This window comes from Paramormyrops kingsleyae, chromosome 3 (genome assembly GCF_048594095.1).
Source record: "Paramormyrops kingsleyae isolate MSU_618 chromosome 3, PKINGS_0.4, whole genome shotgun sequence".
In the NCBI taxonomy this organism is placed as follows: Eukaryota; Metazoa; Chordata; class Actinopteri; order Osteoglossiformes; family Mormyridae; genus Paramormyrops; species Paramormyrops kingsleyae.
In genome coordinates, this window is record NC_132799.1 from 28,033,394 (window position 1) to 28,056,535 (window position 23,142).

General features: G+C 48.3%; 1 protein-coding gene across 3 annotated transcripts; it reads right to left on the reverse strand.

Annotated features, from left to right (window-relative positions):
- Positions 1-1,634: 1,634 nt before the first annotated feature.
- On the reverse strand, positions 1,635-23,002 carry LOC111844277 (solute carrier family 41 member 2). 3 transcript variants are annotated; one of them, XM_023812608.2, is made up of 11 exons: positions 22,608-23,002; positions 20,919-21,452; positions 20,688-20,795; positions 19,271-19,342; positions 17,810-17,954; positions 17,374-17,520; positions 14,654-14,801; positions 11,567-11,646; positions 8,952-9,083; positions 7,453-7,601; positions 1,635-2,693 (listed from the first exon to the last, which is right to left on the reverse strand). In XM_023812608.2, exons 2-11 carry the CDS (start codon positions 21,237-21,239, stop codon positions 2,508-2,510), a joined length of 1,488 nt encoding a protein of 495 aa, XP_023668376.1. In that variant the 5' UTR covers positions 21,240-21,452; positions 22,608-23,002; the 3' UTR covers positions 1,635-2,507. The 3 variants fall into 3 exon arrangements, with proteins under 3 accessions (XP_023668376.1, XP_023668377.1, XP_023668378.1); XM_023812609.2 differs by having other exon boundaries at positions 20,919-21,515; positions 22,608-22,646; XM_023812610.2 differs by lacking the exon at positions 22,608-23,002 and having other exon boundaries at positions 20,688-20,737; positions 20,840-21,027.
- Between the last annotated feature and the right edge of the window lie 140 nt (positions 23,003-23,142).

A 23,142-nucleotide genomic window follows, 5' to 3' on the forward strand; every position in this document is an offset into this window, starting at 1 on the left:
AGGCGAAACGGCGAACTACGAGGCTCATGCTAAAACAGAGCACTTTCGTTGCTGGAAGAACCTCGACAAGGCATAAGACGCATGATACGGTTCATCCATAAGGTTCTGCATACTCTTTAGTATGACTGGAGATGGACCAGCACTGACCCAGCACAGAAAAGATGATGTCGGGGAGGAGAGATTGTTCTCACTCTGCATAACAACCGCTGCCAGCAGCAGATTATTTAAGACCCTCCCCAGGATCCATGATTCTCCTGAGAGCTCAGGTGGACCAAACCTCATCTTGTCGGACCGGAGTGGGATCCATTGTTCTTTTCCCGAAACACCACAATGCCCGTGCAGAGACTGTCATAAAGAGCTCTGCCAACTCATCTGGTCGTTCTTTGTCTGGTACGACCCCTATTAAAATGATAATCAAAAGGAGACAGTGGAATTTTAGGCCACGAAGGTATGCTGAGGGGGAAGCAGATGGGGAGACGGCTCTGAGAAACGGCAGGTGGAGGGAAGGTGTAGAGAGCAGACAGATGTGGCAGACAGGCAGCCATAGAGACCGAGAGGGATGAGCAAACAAGGGAAAAGGGCGAGGGAGAGAGAGGGGAAAGGGTGAGCAAGCAGAGAGAGGGAAGGAGGGAGGAACAGAAGCATGAAACTGACGGAGATTGATCACACTGCACTCCTCGTCTGGCAGACCCAGGTGGAGGAGAGAAATATTCCTTTCTGAGCAGGTGTGGCGGGTTTGGGGGGGGGGACAGGGCACATAGCAACAGCAGGAGGGACTCAGGGACGTTCAGGAAGGTAAAGGTGCCTGTCAGGCAGCGCTGGAGAGATTTATGGATGCGGCCACTTAGTGGGGACGGGCTGCACCCCAGGGAGGTCCTGGGGGGGCGGAGATTCTGGGTCAGTGTCCAGCAGGTGCGCGCCGTCCAGCAGCCAAGCCCCACCAGACAGTTCTGAGACAGCCCCCGCCGTAAAAACGAGACGGCGGAGACACCACCCCTATAAATAAACACAACCTTCTGTCTGAGTCCCAGTCCAGGACTCCCACTGTGTCCAAACTCACTCCGCTAATCCCTGCCGGACCCGAGAGCCTGGGCGCCGCCCAAAGTCTGGGGACGACCGAGTAGGAGGGGCAGAGACAGAGAGACAGATGCTGAACGACAGAAAGAAGAAATAGGGAGACAAAGAGCAGGCCAGAAGGAGAAAGACAGATGTCAGAAGACAGGAAGTGCTAGAAGAGAGAGAGAGAGAGATTAGATTAGAAAAGGCAGTTAGCAATGGCAGGACAGAGACAGAAAGAGAAGAGAGAGGGACAAATGGGGTAGGGGCTAGTGACCAGGGACAGGCAGGGACTGAGAGAGAGATGTAGATAAACTGGGCAGTCCAGTTCACTGATGTCAAAATCACATGGTCACAATTCCACCAATCGGTGTGTGGCCCAGTGGGGTATGACCAGAAGGTTGCCAGTTTGAATCCCCTCCTCAGCAGAATAGTCACAGGTCTGTTTGGCCCTTGAACAAGACCCTTAACGTCCTGAGGGGTGCTAGATAAAAAGGTTCACTCTGTATCAGTGTGTCTGTCTCAAAGGAGAGCAAGATGGAATATGTGAAAAGAAGAATGCCAATGTCTTTCTGCAAATAAAGCTTTATTTCATGGGATGGATACCTGGGGGGCCTTTGGCAACAAAGGAAGGGGACAAACTGATGCCGCATCTCAGATTCACCAGTATAATTTAATCCCCCTTTTGGTCAACCACTTGGAAACAGAAATGTTTGAATTTGAGGTCAGGTTTTGCTTATACAGTAAGACCAAATTGACCGTCATACCTGTGTATTGTATATTTTAGTTAGGGTTCTGCAGAAAACAAATGCATCACTATCAAGCAAACAATTGCATTTGGCTTAAATTATCTGTTTGTTGTTAAATTATAACATTTGCATACAAAAATACTGTTTGTTTGACCAGGAAACCCCATAACCCACCATCTGAACATCCACAACTGTGGGCGGAGCCTCATATGAGTGACGGGGCACCTTTAACCTTGAAAATCCACAGCGGTGGGCGGGGTCTCACTGGGTCAGGCAGTGGTGGCTAACAATCTAAGGCTAATGTCTAAGTCAAAATTGGATCAAGACTCCAGTGGTGGAGATCACAGACATTAGTGTTTGTTCTTGGATCACAAGAAACCCCACGACCAAAGTACTCCACTGGCTCCGTGACTTTCAAAATACAATGCCCAATTTCGACAAATGCAGATCTAAAGGCTGCAAAGTAGTGTTCCTCCCTTTATCCGCTTTAAATCCTGAGCCAAAGGTACCTCTGACATTTTTTTCTGGCTGTGATGGCTTCTCATTGATGGGATGAATTATTGAGGAGTTTCTTCCCTCCGGTACAATGCAGAACAGAAGAAATGCCCTTCCGGTCACCAGGCACGGCCACGTACGACAGTGTGGGACGTGCTTGGAATTACCGCCGCGTCTTCGAGGCTCTCAGGGATAATCCCTGCTGCCTCAGTCTCCGACGTCACCGTCCCGGTCCCCGATGGCCCACAGGAAGTGGAAGGCAAGGGCCAGGAGGCCGGTGCCCAGCAGGTCCCCCAGGGACGTCAGGTACGGGATGGAGAAGCTGTCCGGGTCCTTGCCCTTGCGCCACATGCAGTGCACCAACCAATCAGCAACGCAGAGCAAGGTGATGACCTGGAAGGGGGGCGGAGACACGAGCCGTCAAGCGAGGTACACGATAGGACGGTCTCATCACACTGGGGGCAGGGAGAAGCTCACCACATAAGCCTGAAGATAAAAGCCCACTAGCCTGAAAACTGTATGCAAATGAGCGCTGGTGCATACACAGCACAGATACTGTCAGATGACGTCCCTCTTAGAGCTTGTCTTCATCTGCTTGACGCGTAACCTCAGACAGACCTTAAGCTGGATATGCTACAGAGGTAATGTAGGAGGCTCATTATGGATTCTAGCGAGACCAGGTCCAAAAAGTAGCTCTCAAGGGCATTGCAGACGTGCTGACTTCACACCTGTGATTCACAAACCCCCCGACGGACCTCTCAGCTGGAATCCTCGGCTGAGGGGCTCTGAGGAAATGTTCACATACCCCCGAGGACCACGATGCTCTCTGTGTGTTGGGGGGGTTGGCGGTATCAGGCCTATGCTGGAGTGGGGGTGCTCATTCGGAGACAAATGGTCACATGCGGTCATGGTAAATACGATTAGCAGATGGTGACAGGGAGAGGAATGATGCAAGTTTGCTCATCCATGCCCGTTCCCAGAGTCCTGCACAGTGAACTCAGCCTGAACTCTGTGACCTCTCACACGGCACTACATCAGTGCAGTGGAATGTTTTACAACGTGCCTGGTCTTTCGGAGATTCTCACGGCCGCCACCGGGACGGAGGACAAACAGACACATGCACTAGTTCTCCCCGTGCGAGGAGAAATCCCACAGTCCCACAGTGGTTCCCGAAGATCTACGTTGGCACGGAGCACCCAGGAGACCTCAAAAAGCCAGGTGGCTGAAAGTCTCATGGGATGATGTGCAGGGTCTGGAAGGGCTGAGTCACTCCTCTCCCGATTCATACTCCTGGAACCGCTTAAGCTGCCGTTATCGCCCTACAAGTTCAGCCACATCACCGGCGCACATATTGTAATGCGTCAACGTCCACAGCCTGGCCGTCTGCTGTCATATAGTCAACTAATAGCTTTGGTGGACGGAAAGGCCTGGGTCATCGTGACTGGTGAGTTAAAGTGAAAATTACACATGGTCCATGGCGTCCTATACGGAGTACAGCAGAGTGACTCGCGTGATGTGATCCCCCACAAGCCCCGTGGTGTACAACGGAGCTCATCCTTTCTTCAGGAATCTTCCGTAAATAAAAAAAGTCTCTAATGATAATCTAAAAAAATCTAATTATCAACAAAAATTCACAATGGCTGCATTCAAAATAACACACCATGCACTATGCACTCAAATGAGGAAAAAGTACACGCTACACAATTCCTCAGTGCGAGAGAAATAAAAACTTCTTACACTTTCCGGATGCACGATGTTACCGTTGAACTGCTGGACTCCGACCTTTAATGACGGACGTCCTACATAATGACAAGTACCGAACAAACTATGTAGTTTGTCAGCACATTCATCAGGTTTATCATACTTTAGTTTATGATCTTCTGAGTTCTAATATTAAGAATTGTATTCACACTTAAAAGCACCTTTACCTTCGCCCTCCATGTTCGCTTCTGACTTCCTCAGAAGTTGCTTCTAGGATTGTGGGATTGAATAGTGTACAGTGTTTGCACACTTCAGATTTTTACCGGATGTAGAGTGCCATCTGGAACCTTTTTGTGCACTAAGCGATGCGCACTATGGTTTGAGATACTCTGTCATGTCTCGTGTATTATTTTGCCACGATATTTGGTGCGGAAGTGTTCGGTTTCGGATGCAGCCGGCCGGTGCACATCACCAAGCACTTCAAAGCCTGCAAGACAACAGGCCCCACATCCTGCTCGTAAAAAAAATCTCCCAGAGATCCACGAGAGGCTGTAACTTCTGAAATGCCCCCTGGAGGGGTGGGGGGGGGGGGGGTTTATCCGAACAACACTTAGTCAAAATGTTTGGCTTCGATTCTGTGATTAAGGGGACTCAGGCCAGACTGCGAGCTGTAAAGTGACTGTGGCTATTCTAAGCACCTGACATCAACACCGAAACGCATAAACACGTCAGGGCCGCGCCCGGAGCGCTTAATGTGCCGTCCATTCGCCTACCAGTTAAAGGGGAAGCCTGGAGATTTACGGCAGCCATTTCCACAGCAGGGAATATGGTTTTTAGCCCGGACAGCTGCCTGGCCTGGTCGTTTTGTGGTGGGGCTGAGGCCACACTGAAAGGCATCCGTGACCTGGCCTGAAAGAGCCCTCTTAGTGAATGCGAAGTGAGGCAGGGACATTAAACCGGGTGACACCCCCCGGGTGCCTCTCGTTGGTGACCAGGCTATGTCAGTTCAACAGGTGAGCTGGGCTCGGACTTTGTGAATGTCACATGAACAGAAAAAAAAAATCTTACTCTCTGGCTCTACTAAAACTCTACTAAATGTCACATGACCAGAACAAAATGAGTTCTAGTAAAACTACTAAAACTCTACCAAAACTAGCTGTTACTCTGGACATTCCTAAGCTGGCCAAAGCCACCTGTAGCGTGGGGGCATATACACTTAAGTGACATGGTTTCCTCCGCCCCTGAATGTGGGACTTATCTCTTGGAACTAGAGGCTTTTGTTTATGTATAAAAACAAGAGGAGGCGAAAACAGGACTAAGATTCAATTTTCACGCTGGGAGAGAGCGCAGCTCGGATGCTCCATGCATCAGTGATGCAGAAGGACTGGGTGGATGCTCTCTCTCTCTCTCTCTCTCACACTCTCACACACACACACACACACACACACACACAGGGACAGTGCTCTTGTGTTTACCTTCCGTAAAAACATGCATAAATGGCTCTGATATGTGGACACGCTCAATGGGCCAGTCTGTCCTCACACACTGGCTGTTTATGTGCGGGGAGGTGGCACGCAGACACCAGAAAAATGTCTATAAGTGGCGGGTGTGTTTTTCTGGGGGGGGGGGCTGGGGGGCCCGTGCATACCCCCACACACACTCGCACTCACACTGATGCTTCTGACTGCTGGCTGTTGGGCTGGGGGGGGGGAATTTGCACCAGGGTCAGTAGGTTCAGCTGTGGGGGGAAATGTAAATCCCTCGCAGTCTGCACCAACACTGAGAGGGCTGTGGGGAACCTCTGCTTCCAGGCCAAATGTCTCCCTGCGCTCCCCGAAAAAGCCTCCTGAGAACCTTTAAATAAACATTTGGCGGCGAGAGGGGGTCTCAGACAGGCACGCTCGCTGTTTCCTCACCCGCGCGGCGAACAAAAGGGCCCCCGCTTCAACGCGTGCCGACACCCACGTCACGTGGAGCTAAAAGCACTCAAGGTAAGTCCACGGCCCCCATCTGGGCCGATGCTAAACGGTGAAAATCCACAGGATCATTAAATAGGGTCAAAATAAAGGGGAGGATTTATTAAACTTGTAAAGTGGTGTCAAATTTATACCTTTTTAAGGTAGAATTTATTTAAGATTTCCATTCAGAGTGAAGGACTAGGGGTCTTAAGCCACTATGCAGCCCAATGACATTCTCATGCATGGATTTGGCGTGTGTTATGCGTGGATTAGCCGTGTGTTATGCGTGGATTAGCCGCGTGTCACAGGGTGCAGGTCAAGCCCTCTTCACTGTCCCGGATTAACCATATGGGCATGTGGGCACGTGTCCAGGGGCACCGCATCCTTGGACGGTACCAAGCCGCCCCCCCCACCCCACTCCGATCCCATCCTTAAATGCCCTAAGGAGAAGCAAGGGAAGGTCATATGTTTTTACAATTTAATGCAATTTAATATCTCATATTTATTATGACTGTACTGTATTGTTCATTCAATACTGCAGTCGCTGAAGAGTCTATGTAACGTTTACCCTGTGTGAAATTTCTGAATTTTCGCGAGCCACCAATCAGCTCCATTTGTTTTTGATGTGATGCCCCGTGTAGGGTGACTGAGTCACATCTAGGTGGGGGTGGGGGGGGGGGGGTCGAGGCCCAGGCCGAGGGGCAAAGGGAGCAGGAACGTCCCAATCCCTCAGGACACACAGAAATAATTTAATAACTGTTGAAATGATTGCTTTATTAAGAGGTCTGGATTATTTAACTCTTCAGAGGACAGCCTATATTTGCCAGCCTGCAGAGTCCTCTTTAAAAAGGACAAGCGACCATTTATGTGCTGAACTGTGGATCTCATTCACCCCCAAGCTAACCTCCCCCCCCCCCAACTGGGAAATGATGATCTATCTAGCTCCCAGCAACCCTGAACCAACAGTGGCACTCGGGTTCGACTCGGAGGCCCTCAGGGCGTGTAATCCACCACAGTGCAAACACGCCGCGCATTTCCCCTGCTGGCGGACAGACACGCCTTTGATGCCCCATCTGCTAATTGGTCCTAATTGCAAGATAAACAGGGAGGAGTCGCCTGGGGTCGGGTCACACAGCCGACCCCCCCAGCCCGGATCTGCTAAGGTGTGGACCGCCATTGGTGTAGTACCCCATTTTGTACACTAGGGGGTACGTAGTACCCCATTTTTCACACTAGGGGGTGCGGTGAGTGAGACCGTTTCCCTGAACTAGACCTGCAATGGTGTGTTGTGATACCTGTGGATGCTCGTAAGTCCTGGTGGCCATACATATAAATCCTATTTCACAAGTCCAACCTTATTGTCTTCATTCTCTCCTTTTGATACCGGGCAAAGAAATTGTAAAAAAACTAGAGGAGTCAAGCTACCAGTCAGCTGGAAGACAGGGTGCAGCCCAGCAAAAAGCCGGGGTAGAACTTCCTGGTTCGCGCCCTACCTGCAGCTGGGCGGCGGCCAGGTAGACGGCCACGAAAACGGGTGTGAGGGTGGTGTGGCCGCTCTTCATCAGGCTGATGACGTAAAGGAAGACCACGTGACCTGGAATGACGAGGAGGAGCAGCACCTGGGCTGAGCGGTGGTTGGGTCCTAAGGGGAAACAAGGGAAGGTCATACGATTTTACCATGTGATCCCATACAGCCAATCAGGGAATTTGGAGATGAAGCTCCTCTGATGCCCACAAAACAGAAGGCGTATTGGCATCCTAGTATGCACCCATAATTACACAGATGGCACTAAGGAAAAAAATCGTATAAAACTGCCAATTTTCCATTGATTAGTTTGTTCACAGCGGGGTTCAGATCAATCAGCAGTAATACTTTTCTGTTTCTGTTACGCTCCTAAAATCTCGCTCCTGACTGTGAGGCCCCTAACCCTAACCCTAACCCCGCAGCTCCTTCCGTCTGTTTGCCTAATGCTCCAGGAAATGCGCCACATACTATACTTTATATAATATACTATATTTTTCTCTTTTTCTTCGAAATTAATCCCAGGACCAAGGCCTGCCGGGCATAATTCCCAGGCCTGGGACAAAATTACTTAAACCGGGCCCCGATGACCCACAACCCCTCCCACCTGGGCCGTCTCCCGGCCCCCCCGGGCTCCGGACAATGTGCCCAGTTGTGTCGGCTGCAGAAACGATAACCTGCAGTTCAGAGCACGGGGTCTGTTTTGGTCAGAGCAGGAACTGAGCGTCTGGCAGATAAACCACGGCAGCACAACTGGCTAAGATGAGCCGTGTAAAGAGCTTTAGAGGCCGAGTTCCCTATAATTGTGCCGTTTCCCTTAAAGGGGCAGCGTTCCTCCATCTTCCGGTGTCACGGTCGTGGCGTTCCGCTTTGCCAAAGCCGCCGAAATGGACAAGAATAACCTCCCCGGCGTCGATTACAAACTCGCCTATTAAAGAACCATCCGGTGGCCGTGGACAGAAGTTAAAAACTCCCCCAGGGGCGTAACCGCGGTTACCAGAGGAGCCGAGATGTCATTACGGGCAATGAGGCGGGCTGTGTAAAAGCACGTTATCTGCTCTAAATGGGAATCAAACTGCCGCACGTCTTATTTTCCCGTTTTACGACCGAAAACCAAAGATGTTCGCTGGAAGCCGGCCAGACAGTGCGGCTCGTAAAAAGCCGAAACCTTGTTTCTCCGTGCTGCGAGGCTCCGGCCAGCAGGGGGCGTATACTGGGGCGGGGCCACGGGCTTCAGACTCGCCCCAGTTGAAAGCTTATTGGCCCCCAGTGTACCCGCTCCCCTGTCAGTCACTGATTCAAAACGTATCATTGGCTGATGATACAGTAGGCCCCTTTGTATGAATTATGCCCCCTCCCACCTTAAAAAAAATCTTTTAATTTGGCCTGTGGGCCGGGCTTAGATCTAAGCAGAAGGGCTGCAGAGTTGAGGGAGTCGGCTTGTAACCACATGCCAGCAGCACCCCTTACCTGTGCCGCAGAAGGTCAAGCAGGGCTGGTAACAGACCTGGGCCTCCGCTGGCACCTCTTCAGGCGTGCTGTGGAAGTGCAGGTATGTGGAGATTCGGCTGGACTGGATGGCAACGAGATTCCCTCCGATACCTGGGAGAGGCAGCAGCTAAAATCAGCCGAAAGGACGCTTTGTCATAAGCCCCCTGACACATGATGAAATGAGCGGCATTGTGGGAAATCATGCTTTTTTGATCATACATACTTCCCAATGTCATTACCCCACTGTTTGTAACTCACCTTTTCCCCACATCTTGTGACCTTCGGTAAAGACTGATTAGTATTTTTCCATAAGGCAACATCAGGCTTGTTAGGTCTAAGTAAAGAGAGTTTTCTGGAAAGATCCTGGAATGTGTCCTTGGCTGTGGAAGCTGAGAACACCTTATCTTTGTGGACGACCCCAGATCAACACATACACTTCTCACAGATCCAAGAGTGCACAACTTCTCATTTTCGTTTGTGTCATACTCCTACCGTTTTACCTACTGCACGCTAAAGTCAATCACCATGGAACTTAGCAAGCCTCCAAAGTTGAAAATGTGTTTCAAAGGACCTGTTTGAATCATGTATGTGCATACCGTAGAATGTTTGTGAGTTCCATTCCAGATTTTCCAGATTCATGCCAGATCCTGCTATACCCTTGTGCACCATGCTGCAGTGACGACCCCCACCCCAAAAAGAAAAACCACAGGGTTAACAAATCAATGCTTTTTTACCAACTAAATGTGCTCAGCGTGAGGAATATGTTTCCAAAATGGCCGCCGCAGGAAGGAGGCCTTTCAGAGGCCTCAAATAATTCCTGTCGTCCGTGCTGATGCCTGGCACGCTTCTGGAAGCCACGTGCAGCGTTTTTAGCTTTTAATATGCTTCACACTGATGGCTTTCAGACCTGGCCACTCCCTGCCACTGAGTTTCCAGAGGAATCGTGGGAGTTTATTTGTGAGACACGCGCTGGCTGCATCCCCTGGGGGGAGCACGCAGACGCTGGCTTCACTCTCCACGCTTCCTGTGTGGAATAAACAGGGAATCGCTGTCTGCTGACAAAGGGCAGAGTGGGTAGCAATAAAAGTACTAAGTATACTCTGTGCCACATGCACGCAACAGACTAATCTTCTACTCGGACTGGAAATAACCTGACGTCACTCGTTAAGGCAGCACAATGAATGGGATGAAGGGGTTACAATGCAGAGCGAGTCAGCCTTGATCTGTGCTTGGCTAGGATACCTGGCCTTCACTATCCACTCTCTGGATTCATCTAGAAGACCTGGGCTCGGTGATGCACACTGCGCGTTTGGCTAGCTGCACTGCAGACTTAGAAACCCACATTCTGGGTTTGACTGGCACACCTGGGCACTGTAACATAACACCTGGTGCCGTCCTGTTTTTCAGAGGCAGACACACGGTCTGCTGGGAGACACAGAGGATTTATACACCCAGTGCTGACAACCGGCGAGGTTCCCAGAGAGCTAACTGCTAAACTATGGGCAGTACTCAATTCTCAGTGTAATGTGATATTTGTTACCATCATTAGCGTGAAGCTCAAAGCCTTTGCTTACATGATATAATTAAAATGCCCAGGGAAGAACAAAGGATTTCGGCCACTGTAAGCTGTTCCATTGAAACGTTTGCTAAAGCTATTACTGCAGTGTGAAACTGTGGGACTGAGGCAGACTGAGAACAGCAGGGGTCCTCGGGGGTTTTAGGTGTCCTAACTGGGGGCCTGATTAGCCGGTGGGCCCCAGAGACGAGGGCTTTACTGTTTCAGGTTCAACATCAAACCAGACGTCCCACAGAGGCAGACGGGGTCCTCTTAACTCAAAACTCATTTCCATTTTGCTTCGGGCATAAAATGTCAGTCCACAGTTTCGTGTGCTGAAACAGAGAACCCTTCCCTTCATCTACAGGCCCATGTATCTAAAATCGGTCAAAGGGGACCCCGAGTTTCAGACAGGGGTGACAGGAGGGGGTCTGGAGTGACCGCCTGCCAGACCATACATCCCACCTCATCTAATTTATTTTCCTCTGACTCAGGCTTAGGGGGTGGGGGGTGGGGAGGGTGAAATGGGGAGCCATGGGCAGGGATGGAGGCCTTGCTGCAAATTAGCAGGCCTCTCTTAAGCTATGCTAATTGGCATCAAAGCGCTAACTCTGGCAGGAGCCGTTTGCCTGAGACCTGTCCACGTCTACAGCAGTCTATGCTACATTTATCCCTGAGCGGAATGGAGTGGCGCTCCAGTAAAAATACTGATTGTACTGTAATCTCTCTGCTCCTACGCACTGAGAGCCGGACGCATCTGACCCACAGGCAACCATGCCCAAGTAAATGGGGACAGACCTCCATAGCATATGGATCTGGCGATTTTTTTCTGTATCTAAGGCAGAATGAGAGTGATATGCCAATGGGAAAAGCACCTGTAATATAGTATCGCGTTAATTGCCGGTAATTAGCGCTTCGCAATCTTTCCCCTTTTTGGTATGTTTGGTACTCTTGTGTGAAGCAATGCATCCTGGGTCATTTCACAGCTGCAGCCTCACCCTCCCATTGGCTAAACGATGGTAGGTTATCGAGGACTTACCGTTAATTACGGGGGTATAGACCACAATGCCAGCCAGGTTCGGATTCGACAGGGTTTTGTCCAGGATGAGTCCTCCAAAGCTAAAAGGAAAAAAGGGGGGGAATTGATTGATTGGTCCCTGTGGGGAAATTCTCTTTACGCCTCCCCCAGCTTCCTCTCCGTAGGTGAGATCAAACTGGCCACGAAGGGCAGCCGCCCATAGCAGCGCCCAGGGAGCGGGGGGTTAAGGGCCGTACAGTCATGTGACTCCAAAGAGAGCACCAGAGCAGAGGTGTTCAAACTGTGGGGGTGCACCCCCCTGGAGGTGCACGAAGGAATTGCAAAGGGGCACAGATGAGGGGAAAAAAAACAGAGAACTGTGTGTGGGGGGGTTAGAGGTGGGGGCAGACCTATTTCAAAGCTGCCATATAAAAATTACGTGAATACAATACATGATGCTAAAAAAATAAAATTATAGAACTGTCTATAATAGACAGGCACTAGATCAGAGTCTGTGTGTGTGTGTGTGTGTGTGTGTGTGTGTGCGTGTGGGGGGGTCAGAGAATCAGAACAAATATACCAGCCCCAGAGCACGGGGTGCCAAACTTTTCATCCCACGATCCCAGAAATAACTGTCAGAGACTTGTGACCCATGTATTGCTGACGGGTGTAGCGCTAGGGGAACGTGCAAAGACCAGTTACAGTTACAATGGAATATTTTTGACATTTTTTAAATGGAAATCATGTGGTGAACCCCCCCGCACCACTTTGGGTAGCGGTAGCCCATACAGCATCCCGCCTCGACACCACTTTGGGTAGCCCATACAGCATCCCGCCTCGACACCACTTTGGGTAGCCCATACAGCATCCCGCCTCGACACCACTTTGGGTAGCCCATACAGCATCCCGCCTCGACACCACTTTGGGTAGCCCATACAGCATCCCGCCTCGACACCATGCGGCACATCAACATTGTTTGTAAACAACTGAGGAATGCAAAACAATTAGCGCCTAGTGATCATGCTCGCCATAAAACTCCGGCCTACTTTAATATATTTCCATGGAATTCTTTGAACAAGAAACTTTCCAGGGAAAACGGTTTACAAGCAAATAAAGAACAGGGCGACGCTAAATGTACAGGAGCCTCAACCGGGTTCTTTTTCATTCATCCTGTTGCACAGACAACAGCTGCATATATCACTGATCAAAGAGGCGAAAGCAGCTTGCTTAGCTAGCCAGGCTAAAATGCTAAGCTAAGCCGCCATAGTGCTTCTTCGCTTCCCACAACTGCAATAAACAACCTTAAGAAAATACAAAAGGCAAGGCGCAGTCGGATTCAGGGGAGTATCGCTAAATTAAAAGTAACCTAACTGGCCTGTTTGCAGAGCTGTCACGAAGAAACACTTTTTGCTTGACAAATCACACAGAACAGGCTAATTGTAGAAGCATAAAATATTAAGAGCTGCAGGTTACAGACATGAATGCCAGTTTATTTTCGGACTGATGAATCGACATCCTACTGGAGAACTCTCTTCAGAGGGGAGAATCGTTAGCTTTTTTGTGATAAAAATATCCATTTCGGAAGGAAGGCATTTTCATGTTTTGACGACACCTTGGCGACAGAGTGTTTGACCAATCAGTGAGGCGGCACCCAAAAGGCTCAGACGAGTGTTACTCCTGGCGGGATACTGCACCTTCACAGGAGGTCACGGTCACACAGAGCTCATAACCGCAATGCACACGGCCCAGCGTGGATCAACATAAAAAAACATGATGAAACATTTCTTATTTTGGAAAAAGGGTTTAGCTTTAAAGTATATCCCTTTGTTGACAGTTGAAAGTGTTGACATTTGGGAAACGTACACCTGTTACACCGAAGCGGGGAAACCAGGCCAAGGACGCTGGTGCCTCTGCTCTTTGTTTTTATGCCGTCTTGTTTTTGCACCACGACTCTGTTTTTTTTCTTCTGGAAGTCGGCATCATCCATGTTGGCCCATCTCCAGCAAACATGTGAAGGCTTCACCCCCCCTAGGGGTGGGGGGATTACATGCATGGTGATGCTGGCCAGCATCCCGTCCTCATCTGCTGGCATCACTGGACGTCAGCAGATCGGCGAGCGTGCTGTTTATACCAGCCGGGAATGTTTAAAGTACACAAATACCTTCTCCTCCTCCACTCCCGAGGAGAACAATGTCCCCATTATGGCCACCTGCACGGGGCAGCTAAAAAAAGGACTCGGGGCACACGCACGGAACGCAAGGACGTGCCTCGGGAGTGATGGCTGCGGGATCTCCAAAACGGACCCTTAACTGCGACCTTTGGAGCGTGAAGCGAGCTGCTTTGGGAAAAGCCACCCAGACTGATCCGCACTGATGCCTATTTGTCGGCTATGTTGCCACATCGTTAATCTGCTTGCCTTAGCCCAAGTTTCTCATTTGCTGCGGCACACTGCGGTGCTTATGCCCTCGCATTCCTCTAAACGATGGACGGGGAGCCATCTGGGTGACGTAAAGAGGGCAGACCCACGGTGACCCCCCCCCAGAGGAGGAGGAAGCAGCCTTCTGGGGCCTTCCCAGGAGCTACCCTGAAGCTGAGCAGCTCAGAGAACCAACAACGGAGTCCTGATCTTGGGAATGGTGCCTTATCCATATGCGAGCAGATTAGGATCAAGCAACAAGGGTTGGCTTCTAACCATGGCATGGCTAGACATGATTAGCCTAATAAACACCATGTGTCACAATTCACCAGGAACACCATGGCGGGAGAAGCTAATCGCTAATGCTAACCGGGCGACAGACCAACTGAACAGCCTGATGGGTTAATGGCGCAGACTAGCCAGAAATCTGCTAGCTTGAGATCTGGCTGAAAATATCCAGAAATATAAAAGGTTAAAACGAAATCGTTTCAGAGAGAAACATCAACTAAGCGACAAAAAAAAAAAAATACATGAATAAAGCAGCGGAACATCATGAAGAAAAGCAGAGGCCTGGTGGAGGGGAGAATGGAGAGATGAGGAGAGAGGGAGGTGAACGGCCGTGAGAGAAGGCACAGATAAGGAAGAAGACGACAGTGTGTATCGGAATGAGAAAGAGGACAAAGGGCTCTGACCTGCTGATGACCATGGAGGAGATGACTGGTTCCCAGCCCGAGAAGAGCAGTGAGTGACTGGCAGGGTGCCAGCAGGAGACCAGGATGCAGACTGGAGTCAGGGAGAGGAAGGAGGCGCAGACGAGGCTGGACACGTACGGCTGCGAATCTGGGGAGAGCAGGAGGACGGTCAGAGCCACGGGGGTCAAACTCGGGGGGAAAGGACACAATTAATTCCTTCACACCAATGTGGGAGTTTAATTAATAAGCATCACGGGTGAGGATGAAAGATTTAAAGTCTAGAGAAATCGCTGAATGTACACGCTTTACTGTTCTAAGAAAGCTATAAGGTCGAAGCGTGCCAGTCTTTCCTGAAAGGAATGAAATGAGAAAAGTTACAAACGCCACCAGAAGTGTAAAATGGCCGCCTCATGTAAACAAACAGGTCGCTCGTCGTTCTGAGAATCCACCCGAAAGATAAATGGCATTCCGGAATCTTACAGACAGTCCAACGGCCTCAATCATTAGTCACTTGACAAATGGCAGGGCTGAATGTGTGCAAACAGTGCATGGCCGGGCTGAGACACTCCCATGGTCACACAAATGCGAGTTAATTCACATCCAAATATGCGTACATGCACACAGGGGCAGGGACATGCTCCAATCAGGGCAGAGAACAGATCTGTGTGACATGGGGACAGTGTGCAGAATTAAGAGCTAAATAGAAGGTGATTTCGCTTCCCAGGATTCATAGGGAGGGGGCAGGGAGGGAGCCAGCAAAGGCAGAAGGGAAAAAATCTGGGAAAGAGCAAAGTAAATCAATTCATATCAGACATAAAGGAGGGTTAGGCAGTGCGAATCAACACCAAGCGCCTTTGGCCCTGCTCACAATTTATCAATTTTCTGCCATATAGAGATGTGGTGGAAAAATAGGTGTTTGCATCACCCCAACAGTGTAGATCGAGGGCAAAGATTTACCTGCCAGGGCCTTGACTAACCCTAAACCTAACCCTAAAACATCCCCCAGCTGTTTCACAGTACCTATGTTTGGAAAATGCAGCCCTTTTCCTAGCACTCTGAAGTCAGGGTGATTTTTTTGTTGGGAAACATACCAGTTCTGGCAAACTCCACCCAACGCAAATTATAGTATTTATAGAGACTCCAGAGTTTTTTTAGGCAATGTTCATATAAAAAAGAAAAGAAGAGCTGAGGTTTCTTCAGACATTCATGACTGGCTCACAGTTCCACAAACTTAACTGCTCCTAATCTCAACCGTCCAGAAAAAGACGGAAAACGCCTCTATATTTAGGGCTGCTTTGGACAAAAAGGCACCCCGCCGGCCCTCGAAGGAGGGAGAAGCTGCTGGAATCGCCACTTTGAAGTGTTAATGCAGTTTTTTCGCAGACTTTCAGATATTAACCGTATTTTTAAGAAACCCTCATGGGCATTCCGGTGTGTGATCTGGGGGGCGTGATTGGATCAGGCCATGAATAGATGCTGTTACATCTTGGAGGAGTTTGGTCGCCCAGAGGGACTCGCGGAGTGCGGCTCTCGCGGCTATAAGCCCGCCTTTGTCTGCCGGCGGTTCGGGGGATTGCCGGCTAAGGCCGCTTTACGCTTCCTGGCCGTGGCGGGACTGCTCCCAGATGCAGAGCCAATCCCACCCATGTTTTGGCCGTCACCTGCCTGCCATGTGACAAGTGCTGGCATTTTCCAAGGGATGACTCTACAGAGCTTTGAAGATATTCCTGCCATGTGAGCTAGGGGGTATTCATTGTATGGAGAAACCAAATTCAGTCTTTTAAAAAGTTTACTTGGGGGTGTTCTGGAAGAGCTACCAACACCTCAAAGCAGATTCTTAAAACATACAGGAATTGGGTATAAAAGAATTGTTCCAAAACTAAAAGGCTGCCAGTCTAGTCTGGTGTTGAAAAAGCACAAAACAGACCAGACTTACTCATGCTAAAACCTACCTATGAATCAGGTTTACCAGTTACAGTTGCATCAGAATGGAAAGTTGGAAACAAATTGCCCCCTAGTGGCCATTAATAGAAAGTTTACTTTGGCATTGTCTCCTGCTTAGTGTGATTCTGCAGATGTACCTGCTGTTTTTGCAACAGGATAAATTTGCTGAAGGACCCCTGTGCTACAATATCAAAACGAAACAAAAAAAAAATAAATCCAATTAGCAAGTCCAGAGAAATATTTAACCTACACAGAACATCGATAGGTTCATTTCTGGGCCATAATGCTCCCAAAGGTAGACTAGTGCTCCACCTTGTGGCTATCACTCAAACAACATAATGCCACCCTGTCTTACCAAAGTGTCAAGCATCCATATTAGCAGTATGGTCCAGCCCAGACAGGACACAGACACTCTGTTGTTCATTCAGAAACACCAATTAGCCTGACTGCATATCGTGGGACTATGAATGGAAACCAGAGTACCCATACAAAACCGGTGTAAGACAAAGAGAGCATGCAACCTCCACACAGCCAGAGGGGAGACAGGATCCAGACCCTCAACCCTAGCCTTGTAAAGGGGCAGTGCAGCCACTGAGCTACCGTCATATTTCCTTAGAAGAAAATGTGTTTAAACTGAGAGGGCTTCTTTCCTATCAATTCATCTACAATTAAAATATAAGCATTTATGGCTCCCGCGGCCCTTATGTTCTATATGCAAATTAGACAAGTGTGCAGCTTTAAAATGACTGGCATCTCTGCTGGCTTGTCGCTCTCACCCAGGCAGCTGTACAGGCCCTGGCTGACCCATGCCAGGATAGTCAGAGTGATGAGGTCACCGAAACTGGCGGCGATGGGCGTGGCCACGTTGTCGGGGTTGATGCCCTTTTTCTTCGAGCCGACGATGACGCCCACCATGATGCCGCCTAGAGAAAAGGTCAACGGCGCACAGTTGGGAGAAGGAGAGGTCAAAGGTCAGACAAAAGCCAAGCAGCCTCAGTGGCAAGACGAAAGTTAAAATGCAATTCTGTTGTATGAAGACCTGTAGCTGGGTCTAGCGGATATAGTTAGAGGTGAAATTAGCATATGAATTAATAATGCTTAATTATTTAAATTATATTAAAACGAACAAGCAGTACTAGAAGAGTGAGGGCATGACCCTCAAGGATGGAATGGTGGGCGGAGTCCAATGACGTGGGCGGGGCCTCACAGTACCTTGCAACAGCGATGAGATGAAGGCGGTCGCCACACTGCTGGAACAGAGCAGCAAGGCGTGTCCCATCTGAAACTTGCCCTCGGGAATCGAACCCAGGGCCGTGGCTGCCATGGCGGCCAGGAAGCCCACCACCGTAGCCTGCACCTGGGGACACAAAGCCGAGGGTGACGCTCGCTACCCCGCCCGGCGACAACAGACAGATTATGTCGTTATTTCTCTTGCTCCTGTGTTAGAGCCTTTCGCTTTAATTCATTGACTCTGAAGGTTCCCAAGAAAGTCAGAAAGTCCTCCACTGCATCCCTGAAGACCCAGTGTCCTGAGGATGCATTTGGCATCCTGGACAAAATTAATTTGTCACAGAGGGATGGCCAGCATCCCAGCCATTAACTGAACCAATCACCTCTCTGCATGCTAAGCATTCCTGTTACAGCATTAGCGTCACCTGTTATACCCGTTTGTCCATCATTAACAGAACATTGCAAAACCTACAGCCCAGAGAGCCAGGAGTCATACCAAAATACCACGGTTCCACCCACACAGGCATTACAAACATCTATGTCATTCATAAACTTTACCACAGCTACTGCAGACAGAGCACTGACGACTTACCTGAAATCTCCCCAACAACCTCGGTTATCTAAAAGAACTTGGCGCAGGTGGGATAGTTTTTTAACTGTATGCTGCAGTGAATGATGCAGTGAATGACTGTCTGGTGTTATGTAAAGCTACGGCGGCCTCTGGAGACAGCAGGGCTGTCCTGGGGCTCAGCGGGGAATGCTTGCGGGTCACCTCTCATTCATGTGCCCCTATAATGCATTTAACACGGTAACTTCACAAGCCAGTATTATATACAAAGTCTACTCCGCTATTTTTAATTTCTAACCATTTTCGTCCTCCAAGCCTCCGTAAACCTCAACCTGTCTCATTTTTTTTCTGTTTTCTATACCAATGTAAGAATATATATTAAGTAACTGGCAATTTCCAAATAACATAAAACCATAATAGATGTCTCCCTGGGAAAAAAAAAAAGTACAGAGATGCTTTGTAATACAGACATCTGAGGAATACTGTTAGTAATTTAAGTCAGAGGATATAATTAGGTGAGTATGTCAGTGCTTACTGCCCTCAGAACAACACCAAATGATGGTGTTGCAGGCTGCTAGTTAACTGGTTACGGATTAAGATAAAGCAAAGGTGACAGGCCATTCAACAAAAACATTGCTGGTTGAGTCTAGGATGGATCGCAATGTACAGAAGTGGGGTAAAGCTGCCATATAACATGTTTGTGTTAATAATACCATGTAATGCTCTTGTCTTCCCACAGTCACGGTGATCACACAGTGACCACAATCATGCCGGGTATGAATGACATTATATGAAAGGTGTTTTCTATATATACGGGCCAACAGTGAGGAAGACGGCTGGAAGCGCAGGTGAGACGTCACGTAAGGGGAATTTACCTGCTTCAGTGCCAGGTTGCCAACTATTAAGTTCCACTTCTCAGTGGGAGAGTCCATCTTCCCTACGTTCACCTGGGACAAGGCCACAAACAGCAGGCTTTCACAACCGCCGCAAGAACGAGAGCTTCTCAAATGCTCAAATGCTGCTTGCGTATGGTGCAACAGCATGAAGCGTAAATGGTTCAGGAATCTAGACAACAGGAAGTGACATCATTGTATTTCAAGGGTAAACTGAAAGACAAAGAATCACATGTGGCTAATCAAGACCAGTAACTTTCATCTCTGCTTTGTTTTGACCTCCTGACTTATGTTTGATCTAAAACAGTTTGCCTGGTGAAGTTTACAATAAACACAAACTTTCCCCCTGGTTTCTTCCTGGAGTTTCGTTCCTTTGTTCTGGCTGGAATTTACAGTGACACTTCCCCTTTTCGGACACCACATTCTTACGGCCTTCAGGAACCGGTCGTTTCACTTGGCGCTCATGCTCGTGTTGAGCAACGCTGGGAGATGCCAGCATGACACTGTAGAAGGTGGAGACCAATGACGACCTGTCTGGAATGAGTTCTCCACTGCTGACAGCTAGTGATTAAAACGAGCTTCTGCGGAGCGACTCCCTAAGCGATCCCTTTCATTACATCACTGACGTAAGCTCTTGGACTGGGCTGAGAAAAACATTGAGAACGTCTCCACTACTGAGCTGCACATTAACCTGAGTGCACAGCCCCATACTGCCTGTAATAAAAAAGGACTCATATGTCAAGAGAATGCATGTGAAACTGCCATGAGATATCAAGTCAACACCCTTTGGTGTCTTATTCTGTCAGCAGGGCATGTCCAGAACCACCACTTTTATTCTTCAGGAAAAAATCATTTCCTGAAGTACTGGGAAACCACGCCAGCAGTCATAAGGACATAAGGTGTGTCACTGTTGTTAGTATGTGGTGAGCACGGTGAAAATGATCACCCTCAACCGCAATAACACTACCTTTGCCATGATGCACACTTGTATGAATCCACCTACTCAAAGACTGCATGTTTGATGGCACAGACTCTACACTTATCCTGACTGTTAATGCACATCTGTTTAAATATACAGTGTGCCAGTATTACCCATACAATTAGCACTGATCTGCTTAGACATCTGTTAACCCTTTCTGTTAGTAATGTTGCCTATATGTTTACATTAGTGTTTTACCATTGATATGTTTAGCCATGCAGTGTGCTAGCATTGGAAATGCAGTGTGCTAGCATTGCCCATGCAGTGTGCTAGCATTGCCCATGCAGTGTTGGCAGTGATCTGCTTTGACACTGATCTGCTTTGCCATTTGTCAGCCCTTCTTATTGGCAGCAATACCTGTACATTTACACCGTTATGGGCCTCCTTGCCCATAATGTATGTTAGACCGGAACTGCTCACCGCCGTTGATAGTCTGGATGCCAGAGTCATCTCCAGGTTCCCCTTGAGGCCTAGAAGGGCCGGCACCAGGATGAAGATCTCAGTGACATTCTGAAAGGCCTCCCAATGCTAATGAAATGAGACAGACCGCTATATGAATGAACGTGACGTACTTCTTTGTGAAAGCATGGCCACTGGACCAATCGAGCGATGAGTCGTCCTGGTCAAGAGTCATGATCAGGTCAGTCGTACCTGCACCACGTCGAGTACCATGCCGGCAGACACTGTGCCAAAGCCTGCCAGCAGGAAGGGCAATAGGATCTGCAGTGCCATGGCCAAGGCGGACTCTCTGGGCATCTTCAGGGCAGCTTTGGGCGGCTCTGCCCCCCTGGCCTGATGCCCTTCCTCCACAAAGAGGGCAGCCGCGGGCAGAAGGAGCTCCGACTCTAAGGGACATGCTTCATCGTCGTCCGAGAGACCCCCGCTGCCCGCGAAGATGCCATTTCGGTAGCTGTCGGCCGAGGTGCCACTTTCGCCTTCCTCCAGCAGTTTGCCATAGTCCACAGGTACCATGATGTACAGCGATGGTGCTAAATGGCCAGATCTGGGATTTAAAGGCAAGTTGCTCTGACCCTCGCTGAGTTTGAGGCTTGACTCTGTGAGGAGTAGACGGCCATCGCTTTGACTGCAGCGGCTCTCTGATGAAGCTGGTTCAGCAGGACATTTGGAATCGGCCTTGGTGTGGACTCGTTGATTAATATCCTGCTATTTCTAACAGACACAGACCTGAAAGGGAGGGACAGACTTGAAAAAAAATGCAGGGTGCCAGAGACAGCATGACTGATAAAACTGCAAAAAAAAAAAACCACAGACAGAAGTGAGCAGAAATACACCTCACACATTTTCCTCTTCTCCTCACTGATGATGCCTGCCTTTCTTATAAAGCACTTTATATTCTGGGAAGGGCTTTGATGACAGGAAGGAAAGGAAGCTCATAACGACAGCCCAGGGATATCTGAAGAATGCCAACCGTATTAAACCTGCCCTTTGAACAGCACAGTCTAGAGTGCGAGAAAATCTTTCAAGTTCACATCGTACAGATTCAATAGTAGGGCTTTTATAATCGCCTACAGAAAACTGCCCCAACAAGACAGAAATAGTTTATGCACCTTACCGATGCATAACTTCAAAGCAGGACGTTTGTTGGAAACACATAACGAGCCACTTTATGAACTGGCCACTAGGGGGTAGTACACGCTGGAGAAACTGTTAGCTGTATTTTTTTCCTCGGCAAATCAGTGCCAGTCTGTTTAATGGCATAATAAACGTATACAATTAAATCAAATTGAATTCATTAAATGATCAGTCCTCCTACCACATATAGAAAAAATCTGTACATATATTTGACATTTTTCAGATCATTTTACGTGGTCCTACAAACTGTGCCAAAAAGTAAGAATGTAGGTACCTAAACCGTGATCAAATCTTTAATATCAGTAGCCGTAATATAAACCGTCAATAGACTTCTGTATACTGGAAAACAAAACTCCTCGCTTACAGAATTCATGTAATCTCCAGAAGGGACAGAAAGTCTAGTTAAGATCAAGTTAGACCGACAAGCTCAAGCAAAATCAGGCAGCAATTCCAGGGCAAGATCCTAAAACTGATTTGCTTATTCTGCATTTTACACAAGCAACAAATTAAGAAAATATTATGGATTACGTACTAGAGTTAAACGTATTTAAAAATCTATACGAAATAATGTTGACCGCAAGATTTAAAGTCCCTACACGACAAAAGAGTCGACAAACAACTTATGTCAGTGTTTTGTTATAGCCTACAATTGTTGTTTAGTAATAAAATAATACTTTTTCTCGTCATTATCATCATCATCATCATCATCATTGATAATAATATTACTATTATTATCCTTGTTGTTACCGTGCTGGTGGTGTCTGACAGATGCCTCCTCGTTGACAGTCTGTCACTCCGGTCAAACGATCTTCCTGCTAATTTATACGCGTCAGTCCCGCCTACAGTACGCATGAGCACGAACAACCCTTCAAATTATACTTGTTCTGGTTTCTCTGTATAACACAGCTAAAATCGTCGTGACAAAGGATCTTGAGTTGTAACAGGCCTACAGAGTCTGCAATACAATAATAGCAACACAAATTATGGTATAGTAGAGTAAACCTGTAGATAACAAACATTTATGTTTCGGAATGATCATTCGGAATGTGCCTTCATATACGTAACTAAGACAACCGCCCACGCTTATGGTTCATTACACGTCTAGGCTACATAAGCATTTTGTTAGGTAAATTACTATAAAATTGTTTCTTATTGTAATCCATCATAATGTTATTGAACAAATTTAATCGGTCTTGTTGTGAATAATGCAGTAATGGTGAATAATTCTCATATATATTATGCATATTATTACTGGAATGAAACCTAGTATCCTGCAATTATC